The sequence below is a fragment of the Agelaius phoeniceus genome, chromosome Z, assembly GCF_051311805.1.
Source record: "Agelaius phoeniceus isolate bAgePho1 chromosome Z, bAgePho1.hap1, whole genome shotgun sequence".
In the NCBI taxonomy this organism is placed as follows: domain Eukaryota; kingdom Metazoa; phylum Chordata; class Aves; order Passeriformes; family Icteridae; genus Agelaius; species Agelaius phoeniceus.
Genome location: NC_135303.1, coordinates 41,528,385 through 41,546,743, shown reverse-complemented (window position 1 = coordinate 41,546,743; position 18,359 = coordinate 41,528,385). Strand labels below are relative to the sequence as shown.

General features: G+C 43.6%; 1 protein-coding gene across 1 annotated transcript in view; it reads right to left on the bottom strand.

Moving 5' to 3' along the window:
* The window catches only part of LOC129132978 (paralemmin-1), a 134,753-nt gene extending 117,986 nt beyond the window's left edge, over positions 1–16,767 (bottom strand). The window contains exons 1-2 of the mRNA XM_077171780.1: positions 16,679–16,767; positions 16,189–16,234 (exon numbers count right to left, since the gene is read on the bottom strand). Of these exons, the coding sequence (XP_077027895.1) occupies positions 16,189–16,233 (45 nt within the window). The 5' untranslated portion in view covers position 16,234; positions 16,679–16,767. The remainder of the gene's footprint in view (positions 1–16,188; positions 16,235–16,678) is intronic.
* Positions 16,768–18,359: the final 1,592 nt, after the last annotated feature.

Genomic DNA, 18,359 nt, shown 5'->3' with positions numbered 1-18,359 from the left:
TGGATCCTTCTCTTCTCCAGCCATGGGAGAGATGCTTCAGTCTCCCATTCCTCTTCATGGCCTCCCCTGGACTCGACCTAAAAATTGCATGTATTTCTTATGGTGGGGGCCCCAGGGCTGGACACACCACTCCAGATGGGTCTCACCGGAGAGGAGTAGAGGGGCAGAATCCCCTCCCTCGCCTTGCTGGCCTCGTTGCTTTGCATGCAGCCTAGGACGCTTTGGCTTTCGGGGCTCTGAGTGCACATTGACAGGTCATGTACAGCCTATGAGCCACCAGCAGCCCCAAGTCCTTCTCCCAGAAACTGCTCTCAATACATTCTCTGCCAAGCCTGTACTTGTGCTTGGGACTGCTCCAACACATGTGTAGGTCACAGCCTGTGCTGTAGTACATCTCTTATGAGGACTTAGAAGCTTCTTAACTCTATCCTTTATTGCAGACATCCTAACAAAACCTGCCCCTATACCCACCAAATTTAACTAGGCAAACAATTATAGTGATCATGAACATCAACCAAAGAGAGAAAAGCCATGTCAGCAGGCTGGATCAGTTTCCTCTTTGCACCAGGTGTCTCTGCAGTGGAGTCACCGAGCAGACTTTTGATGCAAATTCTGGTCCTCAGACACCTCTGAAGGATCCCTGAAAGTGTGTTATTGTTATGGCTGCTCGCAGGCACAAGGTAGGAGTAAGGAAGAAAACTGATGGGTTAACTGATTATACATGCTGTAGTCACAGAACATGCATGACATGGCTGAGGAACAGCAGTGCAGCCCATGTAGGAAGATTCAGCCCATTGATGCCAGCTAATCAAAATGTATGAAAGCTCTACAGAAACAGCTCTGCTGAAGGCCTTGCTGGCATGGCCTATGGAGGTGGTGCAGATCTTGGGCACTAAAGGATCAGAGCATCCTGCAGACAAGATGCCCACACAGGATCTTCCAGCACCCTAAACAGAAGCAGGTCAGTGGACTGTGTCTTTCAGTGCAGGGTGGGAACCTTTGACCACAGAGATTAACATGGACCCGGGCAGTAGGGTTCAGTGTGGAGCCTGCCACTGGATGAGTCGAAAAGAGGGTTCAGCTTCCTGAATGTCTTGGGTAAATGATTTCACCTTTTTGTGCTCATTTCTCATCTTCCCTGCCCTGTGCTCTATTGGGGGCTGACGCTGGGCACCTGTTTGCTGTTTTGCTGGCATGATGGGGTGTAGACCTCAGCTGTAGACCAGACTGCTCTAATGCCAGTAATGAACAATAAAGGTTTATCTTCTCCACTGCCAAAGCAGAAAGAAAACTATTCTGAAACTATTCAGGAGGTGTTTAATGGCGCTTTGTTTGCCTCCTTTGTAACATCAAGCTTCATCAGCTGCTGGAGACAGAATAATAAAGGTCTGGGAAGCACTTGTGCCTGAAATTCCATCTTCAAAGCACCATTTAGACTTGGTGTAGATGGCACTGCTTCTGTGCCATGGCAAGTATCACAACTCACATTTTGTAGGGAAGGATGGGGCCACAAGTTCAGGTGGCATGAAAAACCCTGTAACTATGTGACAAGCCAAAACTATTAGAGGGGGTTTGATGGGTTTTTTCCTCAGCAATGCTGTTGCCTCCAATGGCATTCCTTTTATTCCTTACTAGTTAGTAAAGTTAGTTTCTCTCTCTCCTTTTATCTGAAGAAGAAGAAGCTGAAACAAAAAAATATTGTTTTAAAAGTAAAGACCAAGGATGCAATCAATGTAAAAAGGGTAAGTAAGTGTAAGTTTTTCCTATCACTGTGTGCTGTTGTTCAATTTGCCACTTGTGAAACTCTCAGAATGAAGATTTACTTTGGATTTCTAGCAGATGCGAAAGTCAGACGCACTAAAGTTTCACAATGTCTTTCAGATCAATGCAAAGGTATTCTGAATAGAGGAAGCATTACACAACAACCTACCTTCCAAAAAATGCAGGCTTTGAAAAGCCTCAGGCTGAGTAAAGAGCTACTGGATACTTTCGACAATATTGCTCTTACTCATATGTCAGGAAAAAAGTGGGCAAATAGCTAGTCCTTGTCAGTACAACAGAAAAAAAAAGTAGTAAGTCAAGTTTTTGATGGTGGTTGGCTGGAAAAAGATGCCTGAGTAAGGACACTAAGGAGAATAATACACGACTGTATTGCCTCCTTTCTGAAACAAAAGTTTAGACTTCATGCTGAGCTTACTGAGTTTACTCTTTGGCACATATTTTTGAGTCAGATGGGGAGCTAATGGCTGCCATACACCACAGTAAAGTGCAGAGGCAGCTGTGCTCATCCTAACTGCTCTCTGCTTCTCTCAACTGCTGATCTTGTAGCAAGTTACCAGCTTGTTTCCATTACCCTTGATATCTGTTGTACATCCATTCCAGTAATCGGATTTCTTACTATGAGGACATGTTTTGGATACCTAGCAGACCTAAAAGCCAGATGTGCATCTTTGTACAGATGTAGGTATTTCAGCGTTTGACTTAAATAAGCTCTAAATGATTATAATTATTTTTTGATGTCTTTTAGCCAAGGAAAATATTTCCAACATTTTGTAGATGAGATACTTATATTAATTTTTGAAAGACAATACAATTGGAAAGCTGAATGCCGCTTACATGGTGACTTTTTGGAAAGTGATGCTCTTCACTTCAGTAAAAAAAACCCCAGCTCTTGAACCAGCCAAAACCACGGTTGCTATTACTCAGGTACCCAAAATATGTTTTGTTTAGTTTGTTAAATTGAGAACTGGTCTGCAAAGATGGAGTTTTTAAGTCACACACCAATACGATAGTTGTAACACTGTAAAACTCAGGATGCAATTACTACAACACAGAAAGAGGCCGTCACCAGATTTGCCACTTTTATTCTCTATTGAGTATTGAATATCTGCAATTCTGGATTGCACACCTGGAAACATGTAATGCTTCAGCAATATATCCACACGCAAGCCAATTACTTACTGTTCATGGTTTAAGTGGGGCTTTATTAAGACTAAAAATTCTGCTAAAGAAGGACAAACAGCTTGAAATGGTGTTGGGATTTAGTAATTCTCCTTTGTTTTTGGGGGTTTTTTTGGTCTCTTTGGGAATTTTCCCCCATGCGTGTTGCTAGGAGACAATAACGGGATACTTAAGAGAGACAAAAGGAGTTGTCACAGCTCAGGAGAGGGGGTGTAGCTGGCTACTCTCTCTTTCCCTGGGGTTTCATGGGGGGCAGAGATACTGTGAAGATTTGGACTGGGAAAACAGATTTGGGTGCAAATCCCCTATCTCTCTTGGGCTGTCAGCATTCGGAGGGGAGAAGGGCTGAGGTTGCTGTGGGGAGAATACATCAGCACTGTGGGGTTCAGTCTTCGGCTGCTTCTCTTCTGCCGTGAGCGGAGCTCCGCTCGTCCGAGCAGCCGCTGCACTGGGACTTTATTCACCCTACTTCACTAAAAAAAAGGGACTTTTCACCATCTGCTCGGGTGCCTCGGGTAAAACTCCAGGCTCCCGAGCCCACCTTCCCCTGCCCTGCTCAGAGCCGGGACGCTGCCGCCTCATCCCTGCCGCTTCTTTGCCACTGCTCCGAGTTTTTGTCACGCTGTAGCCCGCATCCCCTGCCTGCCCGACGTCCTGTCGCTTCCGCTACAGCTGCGGAGTTAGATACATCTCGTCCACCACCCCGGGATTTTTGCTCATCCCTGCCGCCCCAGCTTGGTTCTCCCGAGAGTCCCGCTGGGCCCCGGGATCGGTGCCATGGGGTTTGTGGAGCAAGGCCTCTCCCTCATCCCTGCCCGTCTGGGCCGAGCCGCCATCGCCACAGCGCCCCCTGCAGGCGCGGGGAAGGCACCGCCCCCGCCCCGCCCCCGGGAGCAGCGGCGCCCCTGCCGGCCGAGCCCGGAACTGCAGCAGAGGGAAAGCGCCGCGGCCGAGCGGGCCGGGCCCGAGTTCGGGCTCTGTGTGGGGTCAGTGCCGGGGCTGGTGATGTTTGTGTGCTTTATTACACACACTGGTCATGAACTGCTGTTCCTATTGTCCTGTCTTTGCCTGTGAGCCCCTTAGGTTCAAAATGATAATAATTCGCAGGGAAGGGGGTCATACTCTCCATTCCAAGGGAGGCTCCTGCCTTCATAGCAGATGCTTGTCTTTCAAACCAAGACAAATGGAGGGCAATATTAACCACACGTCAGCACTGAAGGGTCTCTCTGATCAGTTTCTTAACTGTGATGTGAGCTTTCTTAAAATGTAAGAATAGAGAAAGATAAATCTGTAAGGATGTTATAATCTGAGAACCTGTTGCTTTACCTAAATGCATGCTGCAAGGCTTTCTGCCCATACAGGTCAAGATGTAGGTGCAAAGAAATCGCCCTGAAGTTGAGCTTTCTGGAGGCCTTTGACAATTATTTGCCTTACAGATTATGCACTATTTGTTTTCCAGCTCCCAAACAGGTCCTAAAGACTGGCTCCAAAGTTTCAGTGCAAAGTTTTGCATTGTTTTGCAAAGGCAACTCAAAGCCAGTTTGGCTTAGATAAAAAGAAAAACAATTAATTTCAATCACAATTCAGTTTGCACAAGCCAAAGGGTAAGATTCTCATCCCCTTTGATTTTAGGCTATAGCTTTAAGGAAATTTCAGCTTGCTGAGCCTTCACAGTTTCACACCTTCCAGGATTAACAAAGAAACCCCAAACATGGTTTCACTGAAACTGAAAATAACTCTTTAAAAAAAAAATTCTCTACCCCCTGCCTGTTCAGAAAAAAGAGATGGTACTATAATTACTCTTATTTTTTCTGTATCCCAAACCCCCCTGTCCCCTGCTTCCGTTTGTAACACTTCTCACAAGAGAAAAACCTGTTGAAAAAGATTGTACTGAAAAAGCAGCTCCTTGCACAGCACAGTTAAAGCATGGGAAGCTTATTCCAGCAACGGTATATCTGCACTCTTGGTAACATAAAAGGGAAGAAGTCAAGAGCAGAGGGAAAGTATTATGAGAACCAAGCTGTCAAAAACTGGCTTTCTCCTGTGGGTGAACATGAACACATGGAGTTTAAAATCCAGTTTTTTGGGCTTTTTTGTCATAAAAAGTTGAACTTTGGATAGTTGAGTTTGGGCACTTTCTAACTGTGCCTCTGTACTGCTGATATGAGCATTTGACAAATGGCAAATAATGCAACTCTCAAGGTTAAACAAATAGTGAAGCTGAGTTTCTGTATTCATCCTCATCCTTATACTTCCTCCTGGAAAGTCTGATTTATAGGTCTGATTTGGCACAGATCTGGAATTTTTTGTGATGATAGTGTTAGAAATGGTGTGAATGTTTATGGGGATACTTACTCCTGTTCCTGCTCACCACTGAAACTAGCAGCAAAATTCCTATAAACTTGATTGGAAGCAGAATAGGATCCTGCTGAAGAGAATAGGGACTGATGGTTCCCCTACAGGAAAAAAGGTAATTTTATGTCCTCAAACATGATCAGGTTAGCCAACATATCTGAATTCCAGTGCCTGATTACTCACACACTTACCTATTCAAAATGCAAAGTAAACCAACACAGCTTCAGATTTCTGCCACTGCAGTTGGGTTAAATTGCTCTTCTGGGTCTGCAAGCATCCATAAGTCAGCTGCCAAACTCTGGGAAAGAGTGTGCTTGGCATTGCAAAGAAACTGACTGGCTGCAGAAGAACTCTTTATACGCAGACTAGTTACCACTGGTTGACTGAGAAACATCTGAGAACAGGCAAAGATACTGGTGATCCACCCTAGAAGGAATACAGAAGGTTTTTCTACCCTTACACAAGATCAGCTTAACATTGGTATTTTGTTCACTAGGCCAGACAACTCTGCCTTGCCTCAGCAGTAATTTTCTTCCACTTCTGATCATTCCTGACTCTCCTGGACTCTTCTCCATTGTGCCCATGGATTTCTTGGAGACTAACACCCAGCATGGTTTCTGACCAAAAGAGCATTCCACATGCCTAACAAACAGCATTCCAGAATATATACCATACTAAGCTTTTATGTTTGTGTGCGTGTCTGTCTATCTATCTATCTATCTATCTATCTATCTATCTATCTATCTATCTGTCTTAATCTATCACCACACATATACACATATATATATATTCACAGTGCCTTTTCCATGATAGATGAAACTGAGATGAGACTGCTGAGTAATGTTCACAGCATTATCCACTATCACTCTTTCTTCAGTACTGCTACACAGCTGTTGGTAAGTACTAGGTGCTTGTATTGAAGACACCATGTGAAAAAGGCCAGTAATATTCCAGTATCATTTTAAAATCCCTTTTTCACTTCAGTGGCACACAGATGAGCCTGGTAAAACCACTCTCCAATCCATACAGATAGTAACAGTATATAACCACCTTTCCACCGGTCATCTTTGACTTGTCCAGAGTTATGTCATTACTATTATTCACTTCAATATAAATTGGATTTATTTTACCAATGAGCATGTGTTTTCAAACTAACAGACACCATAAACTATTCTGTTTTCTTATATGTCTAAGCCAGGATGGTGGCTTGCTTTAAATGTCACAAACCAAAATGTAGCAGAAACTGTAGCTGTAGATACTTGGACCACCAAAACACCACTGTTTTTTTCCTTAGATCTAGATTCCTTAGTGTTTCAGGGCTGCTTTCATAGGCAATGAGTTTGCAGGCAGAGATACAGAGGCCAAATCCAGAAGAGAATTTACCCCTGAAGTGCTCTGAGATTTGCAGCAGAGTTGTAAAATTCCTACCAGCTTTTTCCAGTTCAGCAGGATTTTCCACCTGCTCCTTCTCAGAAGTGGAATAATCTCTGAACACCCCTTGCTTTCAGAATTATTAATTCTTATATTATATTAAAACCCAAGGGAAAAAAAAAAGTAAAGAGTTGCCTGTGTTGTAAGCTTTATTGATCCTGGAACAACTCCTCTGGAACACTCTGGAACACTGTGAATTACAGACAAAGTCACAGAGGAGGAGGTCTGTGACACATTAGTCTCACCAAAATCTTGCATCACCATCCTAAGCAATGTCACACATGATAAGGAAAAGAATAATCATAAACAACTTCAATTCTATTATTTGTCCTCAAGAAACCAGGAAGTTGGCAATCTGATAATCTAAAGCCAAAGCATGAAAAGTGTGAACAGGTCTCTGTTTCACAGGTGAGTTTCAGGCATCCTATATTGTCTGTATCCTATAGTCCAAATTGTATTTTAGTCTAAATCTTGTACATTTTGAAACTTTAGCAATAACAACAGTAAATTTAGCAGAAAGAACTGGTACAGTGTTTTCTGATTCAGGGACACAGTTCTTCAAAGTGTTACATTTAGGCTGTTCTTTATTTTATTCTTTTTAAAACTAGAGGTTCTTTTCCTGCCTGATTAGAAGTTACTTCCTTAACCAGACCAAATTGCTAAGATCTTGGCGATGCTGGGATGAGTTTATGTACATTCCTAATAAAGCAGGTATCTCTACCACAAGGAGCAGTCTTAAAGATGTAGCTTTCAATGCTGAATCAAAATTCTGCTGGAGCCTATTTGTCTGACATACAGCAAGTGCTTGCATATGCTCATATTTATTAAGAGCAAATACATGACTAACAATTGAGCCTTACTTTCTATTTCAATGTAGTTGAGGATTCAAAAGAGATAAGGGATTAACTTTCAAATACTATCTGCAAAAAGTTGCCAAGTTGAACTGGCCAACACATTCAAGATAACCATTTTGTACCAACGCCAGCATATGAGACAATCCAGTCCCCTGGGCAGCAGTTGTTGTAAATTTAGTGCCACCTTGGATATCAAGTGCTTGCTTTATGTTCCAAATGGGAAACAGTTGGATGACTAGGGATCTTTAAAAAATACATCGTTGTCAGCAGGAGCTCTTCCAAGGACCTGGCACGTGGTGGAGAACAGAGCTGTTCCATGAGAGGTTAAGAAGAAGGGGTTGTGTACGTGCTTGTATACTCTTTCCCTCTGGGAAAGGCCGGTCATTCCGCAGTGGCACTCATCTGGTTAATTAATGGCCAGGCGCTCGCCCCGGCTCCGAGCCATCTCAGCCCCGGGCTCGCTCCGGCTGCTGCTGTGCCCTAACGAGACTGCAGCTGGGTGGCTGCAGCCAGCGCCTCGGCCTGCTCAGCGCTGCCTCCTCCAGCAATAAATCACACGGCAATCTGGCTTCTAATTTCTGTCTGCAATATTCAGCCTCTTAAAAGGGTCTCCTCAGCCATCACTTGCCCAGGTTACTTCCCACTACTGCAGTGCTGCTTGCAATTCTGCATGGCAAAGGAACATGTCTGAAGCAGAGGAGCTGACAATGGCATAGCCCCAAAAAACTGTTAAGCACCTTTTATTTAGTCCTCTGCTGGTAAAATGAGGGCCTTCTTTCAAGGTTTGTGATTTGTTTGAAACATCTGAACACATCTCTGCTGTCCCAAATCTCCAGCTGATTGCCAGTTACTGCTATTATTAGGAACTGCAGAGGGTCTGAGCCCCACCCTGCTGTTGTCTCTGGATCCTGACAAATTATGCTGGCAGCTCAAATTAAAACAGTCTGAGCACTGCCTAAATCAACAACCTGAGCTGTGTGCCGTCTGGAAGGGGCAGCAACTCATAGACGAGGGCAGGTCTGTCTCCTTCCAAAAAGAGCTCTTCGAACTGCATTGGTTGCTGGCCTTTTTTTGTACACAGAGAGTATTTGTTTTTACTGGCGAAGAGGAAGAAAGCTTTACACGCCTCCAGGATCTAACCTCACTGGAAGTCAGTTAAGTAACAGAAAGCATCTGTGTGTCAAGAACTACACAGGTCTGGTAAGCAATTGCCAATAGGCCATACCCATTTCACTGCCACTCAGCTTTTTGGGTGATGTTAACCCTTGCAACCACGTGGCTTTTCCTGATCAGAATTTGGAACAGAAAATGCTTTTCTACACTAGGAAATTAGGGCCAGAGGCAGGCATAGCATCCTTTTGGTTCCAAGCTCTGCTTCTGAAAGGCATCCTTAGTCCAACCTGTGCCTCAGCACACACAGGCTCAGCATATACTCCTGTGCCATTTGAGAGAGGGCAAGGTAATAATTAATAATTTACTAGAGGTGCATAGTCCAGTACTTTACCAAATACACTTGGCAGGTGAACCATCTTGCTGGTGACTGCTTTGTGAAAAGGATACACTTTATTCTGTGCAAGCATAAAACAGTATTTGTGAAGCAGTTAGATGGATACAAGGAGTGATTCCTTAAAAGAGCAGGACTGCTCAAGGAGAGGCTGAATATCAGTGTGGAACCCCTTTCAGGCCTATCCCACCTTCAACCTAGGTATCCAGCTATCCATTACTTCAAGCATGGCATGTAAATCCCACAGTCTGACCTCAGACTAACTATACCATGGTATAGGAAATCTGTCCTTAAAGTAACACTCCAGGCTAGAGGTGTTCAATAGTTTCCAAAAATGTTACATCTTTCACAACTTTTTATTTAACCAGAGACTTCAAAAGAACAACAACAAAAATCACAAAACCTTTTCAACAATTTTCAGCTTCTTTTTAAAAATATAATTTGAAAGGCACAAGGTAAAGTCCAGTATCTCAGGCTTCTTGTCTGTGCTCAAGAGATGTTGGTGATGTGTTAAGGGCTAGGAATGTGCTGTGGAAACAATTCTAAATTTAAACAGTTGAATTTGGGTAAGTCTGGAAACTGTCTAGAAATTTCTCAAGAGCAAACTGGTTTCTGTTTCTCCAATTTTTTACCTAGTTTTCACAGATATTTTGACAGAAATATTTTTTCTTCATATTTTTGCTTCTCTTGCTGTCATCTAAACATTCCTAAAGCAAAAATACAGATAAAACTTGAGAAGGTAATTTTAGTTTTCTGGTATTTTAGGCATTTTTTTGCTTGATTTTTGTCTTAGTATGGGCAAAGACACCAACATTTTACACATGACTTCTAAGTGCTTTATATGTTCCAGAAGTAAAGGCAAGATTCAATCTTGCTTGCATGTATTTCTCTGTCTAAGGTCTGCCATGAAGCTGACTCATGGTATTGCTGCAGTCCAGGGTAGGGCTGCATGCAGATCTGTGTGCAGGGAAACCTCTCCTCATCCTTTACAGCAATGCAAATGTAATTTCTCTCCTTTGGCTGATTTGCACTGAGGTTCACAGGAATCTCACAGATCTGTGTCATGCTCACAGTACAGAACTAATTTAGATTTAGTTTGTGCTAACCCCTAGTTTACTCCTGCTAAACCCACCCTGGAAATATTTGCAGGAGGATGCAGACTCAATTCTGCCCGGTCTTCCTCACCAGAGTACTCTGGAATTATGATAAGGTCTCACTAGCCCTCAAGTCTTTTAGCTTAGAATGTAAAAAGAGGAGAGCTACAGAAGGCTTTTTTCTGTTTCAGGTAATTGGGTGTTGGGACCACTGAGGAATGGTTGTGATTAATCAGAGCCATAAATATGATAAGTAAGCTATGATAAATAAGATACGATAAATATGGTGAGCAAATAAGATCATGCGGGGGAAATGGAAAAGGGAAAAATGGATTAAACTATATAGCAATATTGAAATAAGTTTGAATTCAAGTAAGTATTGCAACAGGGGCTTTCTTTAGTGTCAAAACTTCCAGATTTGGCTACTCCAGGAATTTGAATTGTTTGAGTACACAGGTTGGCTGCACTTGATCAGGACATCTAGGCCATGCTTCATAGTGCTTAAAGGAGAACTAGGAGCATGGCAAACAGATAAAAAACTTCTCTGCCCGTAGTTTGCAGCTTAAAAAACTTCTAATGAGAAAGTCCTTTATGGATTCCACTGCCATGAGCTTGCCTGGTTTGTTCTCAAGCCCAAGTGCACTCTTCAGCATTCACCACGTCCTGAAGAATTGGGCTCTACAGTTTAACAGCTCGTTACAGGGAGAACATTTTTTTTGTGCTTGTTTTGTCCACAACTGTTACCTTCCTTAGATACCTACTAATCCTTGTGCCAAAACATGTAAGTAGTATTTACTTATCCTCTCTCTCCACAACACTCATTCCTTTTGCAGATTCTTCTCACTCACCTATTTTCCAAGGAGAAAAGTCACAGCTGACTTTTTTTTCCATACCTTGCTGCATTTTTGTTTTTCCCTGCAGTCCCTGAAGACAACTGGATTAAGATGGATTCGATCCCATGCTTAACTTAAAGGACAAAAGCATTACTTCCTAAATGAAAGCATTGGAAACTAATGTATTAAGCCATACAGAAATAGCAAGCTGTTGATTAAATCAATTTGCCACATCTTTCTAGGTGATTCTCAGCACCTAATTTCTCACATTCTAATATTCATGACAATGATCTCTGGAAGGACTCACAAAAATTGTGGAGCAGTGTTATAGTAAAATGATCCTGGATATGATGTACTAGTCACGGGTCTTCATTTTGTGGAGTAAAGGCTATTGTACTAGTATTCTCAAACACCTACTGAAAAATCAGTGCACTGCTTCACGTAAATGTGAATGCACATAGCTCCCATTTGGGAGGAGTCTAAAATCTCACTTGCTGTAGGTTTAACTGGTATGAAACCAATCTCCTGTGCAGGACCAGGATCCCTCTCCTTGTCCCTGTTGAATTACCTCCCACACTATTTCTTGTTCCTTGTCAAAGGCAGTGTTGCTTGGACTACAGAGCCCTCTTCTGCGGTGCAAGCCCCATACTATCTTAAATCTGGATGTACAAACCCATACTGGCCTCTCTTAATGCCAGCTGTACACAGGTGCGATGTATTTCTTTAAATGGAAGATCCAGTTTACCAAATAATCAACTTGCTGTCTTCGTGTAGTATATCCAGCTCCTCTGCCACTTGTTACCTGCACATCAGCAATTTCCATTTACATCAAATTACAACTAGGGAATGCCTTCAAATCTCGAAAGACTGCTTCCTGTGAATTCTTCCCTGCCTTTGCTCTCAAGGAACAGCAGTCTCCCTCACAAATAGCAACTTTTTGAGACCTGTCAGAAAGCCAGTCCTTAATCCATGTAAGGCAGACCTCGCTGATACAGGAGGGGGCTATTTTTAAACACCACTGTCCTGCCATAGTAGTTCAGCCCCCTGATGACATCTAAGTAACGTTGGATTCAGCTCAACAAATTCATCATCTCATAGAAAAAGCTAGAATGGTCTTTCCTGACAGGCGGTATCTTTGGTGTGGCTAATTGAATGTCAGTGATACTTTAATTGAGTCACTGCTTCTCTGAGCTGGGCACTTGTAAGTAAGGGACCATCATCGCTGTTGCTTTTGTCTGCTAAGGAATCAGTATAGTAGTTCCCCACTTGAATCTGTACGCTGGACATCTCTTGAACAGGGAAGCCTCCAACTCCTGCGCTGGTTGCTTTTGTTGACAATTTCTCCTCATTGCTGCTCCTCAATGATTGTATTTAGTTCACCTGATGTATGGATAACACATGTTCACTGTATCATATGTAAATTCATATCCCAGATGTACCAATCAATACCCAAAACCCCACTTCCCAGCTTTGTGATTGCTAGGTAAGGGACAGAAAATACTTAGATTTTGTAAATGCTTGTCTATATTTAGGTCACTATCATCTGGAGTTCTCTACAGTCATAGAAGAGGTGCCCTGTAACAAATTTTGGGGCCATACATGTTATTTATCCAAAATAAGATAAATTAAGTCAGCTCACCTGTCCCCAGGCCACTGAGTCTGGGACTATTTATATTCCCAACTTCTGAGCAACTTGCAGCCAGCATATTTTTAAAAGCCACGAAAATGCTTCCTTTTTCACCCAAAATTTTAGCCACCAATCCCCTTCAGAAAACAAGCAGACACAAACACCAAAGTGCTCTATACAGGAACAAGCCCAGAGAGAAGATGGCTTCCTCTTTTAACCTCTTGTGTGCCTGCTGAAGACATCTTGCTACAGTATTATCTGTGGGCACCACTCAGCTCCCTTTCTGGTAGGGCAGCAGAGGGATGCTGTGGTGATTCAGGCTCAGGCAGTTAGAGGTGTTAAGAGCAGTGTGTCATGGCAGAAAACTTTACCAGTATCTGTCTGTTGCACACATGACATCCAAGTTGGAAGATGTGATGTGGCCTCTGCTCGAGTAAGGATCAGAAAACCAATTGCTCCTAGTCATCACAGAACCTCTGCAGTACACAGAGTTTCTGTTTTTCTCCCAAGCAGGGAGAACTGGGTTCCACTTTTTACTAGCTGTCTCACATCTTCCTACTTCTCAAACCAGATTTGCACAGTGCTCTGAGTCTTGTTATAGTCAGTGTGTGAATTTTAGGGACCTCTCAAAGATCTGAAAGTCACAGCCTAAGCATTTCAATGACATTAAAACATGCACATTTGAAGCTTCTCTGGTTTTAGAATCACAAATTCTATTTTAAAGATGTGTTTAGATATTTCTTGCCCTCATAAACCATGGCATCCAAGTACAGCTCAATCTTGCATGCATCCTTAACACTGCTCTAAGACGAGGCAAAGTCTATTATTCACTGTTTACAGATAGAACATAAATGCACAGAAAGGCTATGTATTTGCTGCAGACAAAACAAGTGGCTAACTCACGTTCACTGAGGTTTAGAATAATGTCCTAACAGTAGACTCCTTCTTTTCCTCTTCCTATGACACTTTGCTCTGTGCCAGAGAAGCATATATTAAAACTGTGATAAGTCAAGGTAACAAAATATCAAATCAAATGCTTCAAAACCAGTCAGCTTTCTGATGTTAAAATTCATATTTCTGGTTTTGGATTTGTTTTCTTTACATATTCAGTGATGGGGACTTAGAATTCACTCAGCAAATTTCCCAGCAAACTCATTTACCATGGTGATAGAAGCAAATGTACAGAGAACAGGTGTGTAGCGAACCCAGTGATGACTGGATTTCTTTCTGTAAGTCTAGCATTCAACCAGTGTGAACACTGGAGTAAGCTTCTGCTCATGTCAGAGAGATACTGCAGCAGTTTCAAACAGATAAAGCACCAAGCTGAACTGAAATGCCATTTCTTTCTTCTTCTGAGAAAGGCCATTTGAGAACTGACCTTATTTTAGCCAACCACTGGCAGGCAGGAAACACCTAACTTGTGTCATGTCACTCATTCTGATGGAGCAAAGCTAGAAATTAACTTCTCTGCATTCTGACAAACATCTGCAGCAGACCAAGCATAGGAGAAAAACCAGCTAACAAGCTTATGTGGAAAACCTGTTGCTCTGCAGAGTGCTAAGCAAACAAATTGGTTCATGGACCCACACCAACACTTAAAATAAGGCTGAATATTTTTTATGCTGAAGTAGAATTCTTTCAATCTAATTAACTGCATACATTGCCTACTATGTTTTATGGATTACCAGAAATAGAAACCAAAGAGGAAATATGTATAGAAAGGTCCTGACTTGTTCAATCTGGAGGTCCAGACTCTCAAGGCCTTCTATTATGCCTTCTATTACGCCTTCTATTAGCATAAACCTATTGTAAAAGCTGCCATACACCAGGTGGTAATATTAAATCCATAATGGCCTCATTGGTGTGAGATGCAGGGCACTAAGAAGCAGAGGACTTGATCTACTTTGGTGACAGGTTTCAGGACATCATGTGGAAATGACTGTTGTCTGGTATTCTGTTACATAGCAGTTGGAAGAAACAACAATAATGAAAACTTTTTTTTCCTTAATGTGGAGACAAATGTTTCAGAGCTATGCACTGCAGCATAGCACAGAGCTATGCAGCTCTGCAGTACAGTTCTGCCATAAAGGAGTCCCAAATCACCAGCCATGGTGAGGTTTGCCTCTGGGGGAACATTCCTGGTGTTTGCACTTGAGATATGGCAATGTCTATGTTGATAGAAAACTGAGAATCAGCTTAAATATGCAATAAAAATATGCATCTGCTTTCCACTGCCTGAAAATTAAATGGTTATAGCTTCCCCCCCCCAAGAAATAATATCATTTGCTCTTCTACAGTTAATATTTTAGAGAGAAAAATCCCTAATCTATTTATTTTAAATTTCTATTGACCTATCAGCAGAGTAGTGGACTTAAGAAAAATATCTTGGAACAGCAGCAGCAGAAGCAGCAGCAGAAGAAGCAGCAGCAGCCATTCCTATTACACTACAAAAGAAATCTGTAACCTGTACCAGCTACAGAAAAATGTAGCATCTGTTGATCACTGGGGGAACTGGGGAAGAGAACTAAAATCCATGTGGGCTCTGCCATCTTCTGTTTCCCTTCAGATCTCCAGGTGTGTGGTCCCCGGCACGGGCCGTGCCATCCGTCTGGGACTGGCACAGCTGCATCAACATCTCAGCCATGGGGAAGAAGAAGAGCTGGGTGTCACTTGAACAAGGGCAGGCTGTATGGGGCTGTCTGACTGGCAGTGCCCACAGAAACACAGGCCTTTTGACACGATGCCTGTGACATGCTAGAAGATGAGCTGGCAGTTTCTATATGCCAGGATGATGGTGGATCCTAAACAGCCAGGCCCCTTCCTCACCAGGCGTCACTAGACACGTTCCTCCAAGGTCTGCACCAGCTGAGCTCATGGCTCAATTCAAATACTCTACTAAATGTGAAAACAGAAGTTATAACTAAAATAGGACTCAATCCTGCCTATATTTTACTCGTAGTGTAATGCAGCTCAGCAGGAAATTTTTCTGAGATCATGTACTCAGCTATGGAGCTGAGATGACAGTTTAACTAGTAGATCAAACAATTACACAATTTTGACAATGCAGTGTCTGTGTTCGATTGTCTTAAAACTAGCAATAACACAATTATTTTCTGCACTAAAAGCCATCCTGCATCAGATCATTTTGCTTGACTTCATCAGCTAAGCAAAACCTCCAACTGTGAAAAAATATATATTCAGCAGAGTACTGATTTTCTCCTGCAATCTCCTCTCCTCCCCATTTATTCCTTCTTTTCTTCTCTATCATCAATCTTTTAAGCATGCCACTGTGCATTCACATTTTTCTTTCTGCACGTGTCAGCTCAACGCTCTTCCTCAGAGCCCCCTTTCTCCGCCAAATCCCGCAAAGCAGACTTTAACCACTCGTTTCCCGAATAGGGAATTCCACACACAACTTTGCACAAGCCAGGCTCTCCCTCTGCTTCCCAGCCACTGTGTCGGAATCCCCCCGTCCCTCCAACAACCCACGGCTAAGGACAAAAGAGCAAGTAAAAGGAAACTGACTTACTGCTATGGCTTGGAGCCTTTCCTTGTGCAACTCTGCTTCCGCCATCCTGGAGAGAAGGACACGGGAGGAGAGAGAGGGAGACCGGTGGGTGGGAGGGAGAAACAAAAAGGCAAACAAAACCGAAACGGAGCGCACACTGCAGTCACCGAGGGGAAACTGTAGTAATGGCAAAGAAAGCCGAGCCTCTGTGTAGCAGTCAGCCACTTTTGGAGGCACTGCAGGCTGGCTCACGGTACGATCATTTTAGTCACTGGACCAGTGCCTGCCTGGCTGCCTGTCTCCCAGCTGTATTGCTAACTGCATTTCAGTGCTGCTTCTGTGTGCTGGTGCTGTCACACAAACCATGTAGGCACTCTCCAAGCAGCTGAGCAGAGGGATTGCTCGCATGGCTATAATTTTTGGCGTTGACGTCTCAGCTCATTTGCTCCTCCTATGGGGTGCTGGGTCACGACAGGAGCTCGACATCAGCAGCGTGCACAGTAATACAAACCTGCCTGACTGCAGCAGAGGAGGCAGACAGCTGTGCTACAGCGTGTCCTTAGCGAGCAGCACAGCGCGCAGGGAAGGACGGCGGTGGCACATGGCGCAGGGAGGGGAGCTGCGGCAGACACGCAGGCGGCGGCTGCAGCCCCCGCTGAAGCAGGTTTGGATAAGGGAAAGGACAGGGCTGCCAGGAGGAGGGAGAGCACAGACTCTGGGCGAACTGCACAGACAGTCGTCAGTGCAGTGGGAACATGGCATGCTGCAAAATGCTGCTGCTGCTGCTGCTGCAGGGCAGCCTTTAACAGAAGTGACGAAGAGCATCTGGATGGCGAGGGAGATGTAAGGTGTCCACACATCCTGCATGCATTGCATGTATTGACATCGGACATTGAAAGTGGTAAAGCTGTGTGTACAAACAGTTTCGCTGAGGAATCCAGTGTTATAAATACAGAAGAAGGAGGCAGGTGAGGAAGTGACGGGACACCTGAGCCATTATCACAAGGGTACCTGTGATTTCAAATTTGGCTTTGGTTTTGCATGTAAACTCCTCACACTTTTTTTTTTTTTTTTTTTAACCTCTATCATTGTCTGCTTCCTTTTCTCAAAGACAGCAACAAAGCCCCCCCACTCCCTCACAGTCCTGTCCTATGGGATGCCACTGCATGGGCGAGCATGGGGCTGCCCCAGTGGACGGGTGTCTCTGAGCCAGGGCAGCTACCACACCAGATGGTGGGTGGGGGCTGACCATGACATCATGGGGCTGTCCTGCCATGAGCATCATATGCTGCAAAATGCACTTCTGGATGGCAGGAGACATGCAGAAGTGCATTTTGCAGCATATCATTTTGATGTGATAACCTCTTGCTGCTAAGATGGGGAAACTCCATTATCTTGAAGGAAAGTAATCTGGAAGTCACCCTGTTTCCCATGTGCCTGCCCTTTCAAAGGCCACCAAGCCTGGCATTATATTTTTCCACATCCCAGTCTCCTTGGTCAGACATCCTCCACCTCCATACCAGTTCCAGTTCCAGGACATGCTACTTGCTGCAGGCTGTTTTTCAAGGCAGCTGCTTTGTCAGGTGTTTTTACTTCCCGGTCCCATTTTCTTACTGGTGCACAGTCTCCTTGTCTTGTGACAGCACGTCAAAGTGACTTCTTGCTTAGCTTTACCTCCGTGAAAGAGGTCCTGTGTTGTCTGAAAACTCACAGAACATTATGAAATTCCAGTAGTCACTGTGGCCAAAAGGCAAAGTTTTATTGCCATATCCCAAGGGAGGCAGTATGAGTAAGTTGGTGATGGGGGGATCACAGCTAAGGAAAATGCAGCAGTTGTGGCTACGTACTGGGATACTCTTTCAGTCTTCCAGCTTTAAGTAATTTATTGAATAGCAGCTGCTTTCTAGCCTGTTTGATCTTTCTCTTGTCACTGTTCTTCAAAATCTCTCCTTTTTATTTTCCATTACCATGTAAAGGTCCATGCATTGCTACTTGTATTACTACAGCTGGTTTTGAAATATCCCATCACACAGAATCCAGACATCTCTACTCCCACATGTGCTCTGAGAACATATATAGGCAACTGCTACTAAGGCTTGATTGCTATGCAATTAAATCCCTTCAGTACCCTTCTCATGTTTTGCTGTCAAGCCTTGCCCAGCGGAAGAATTCTGCTACAGGCTATATCCAGC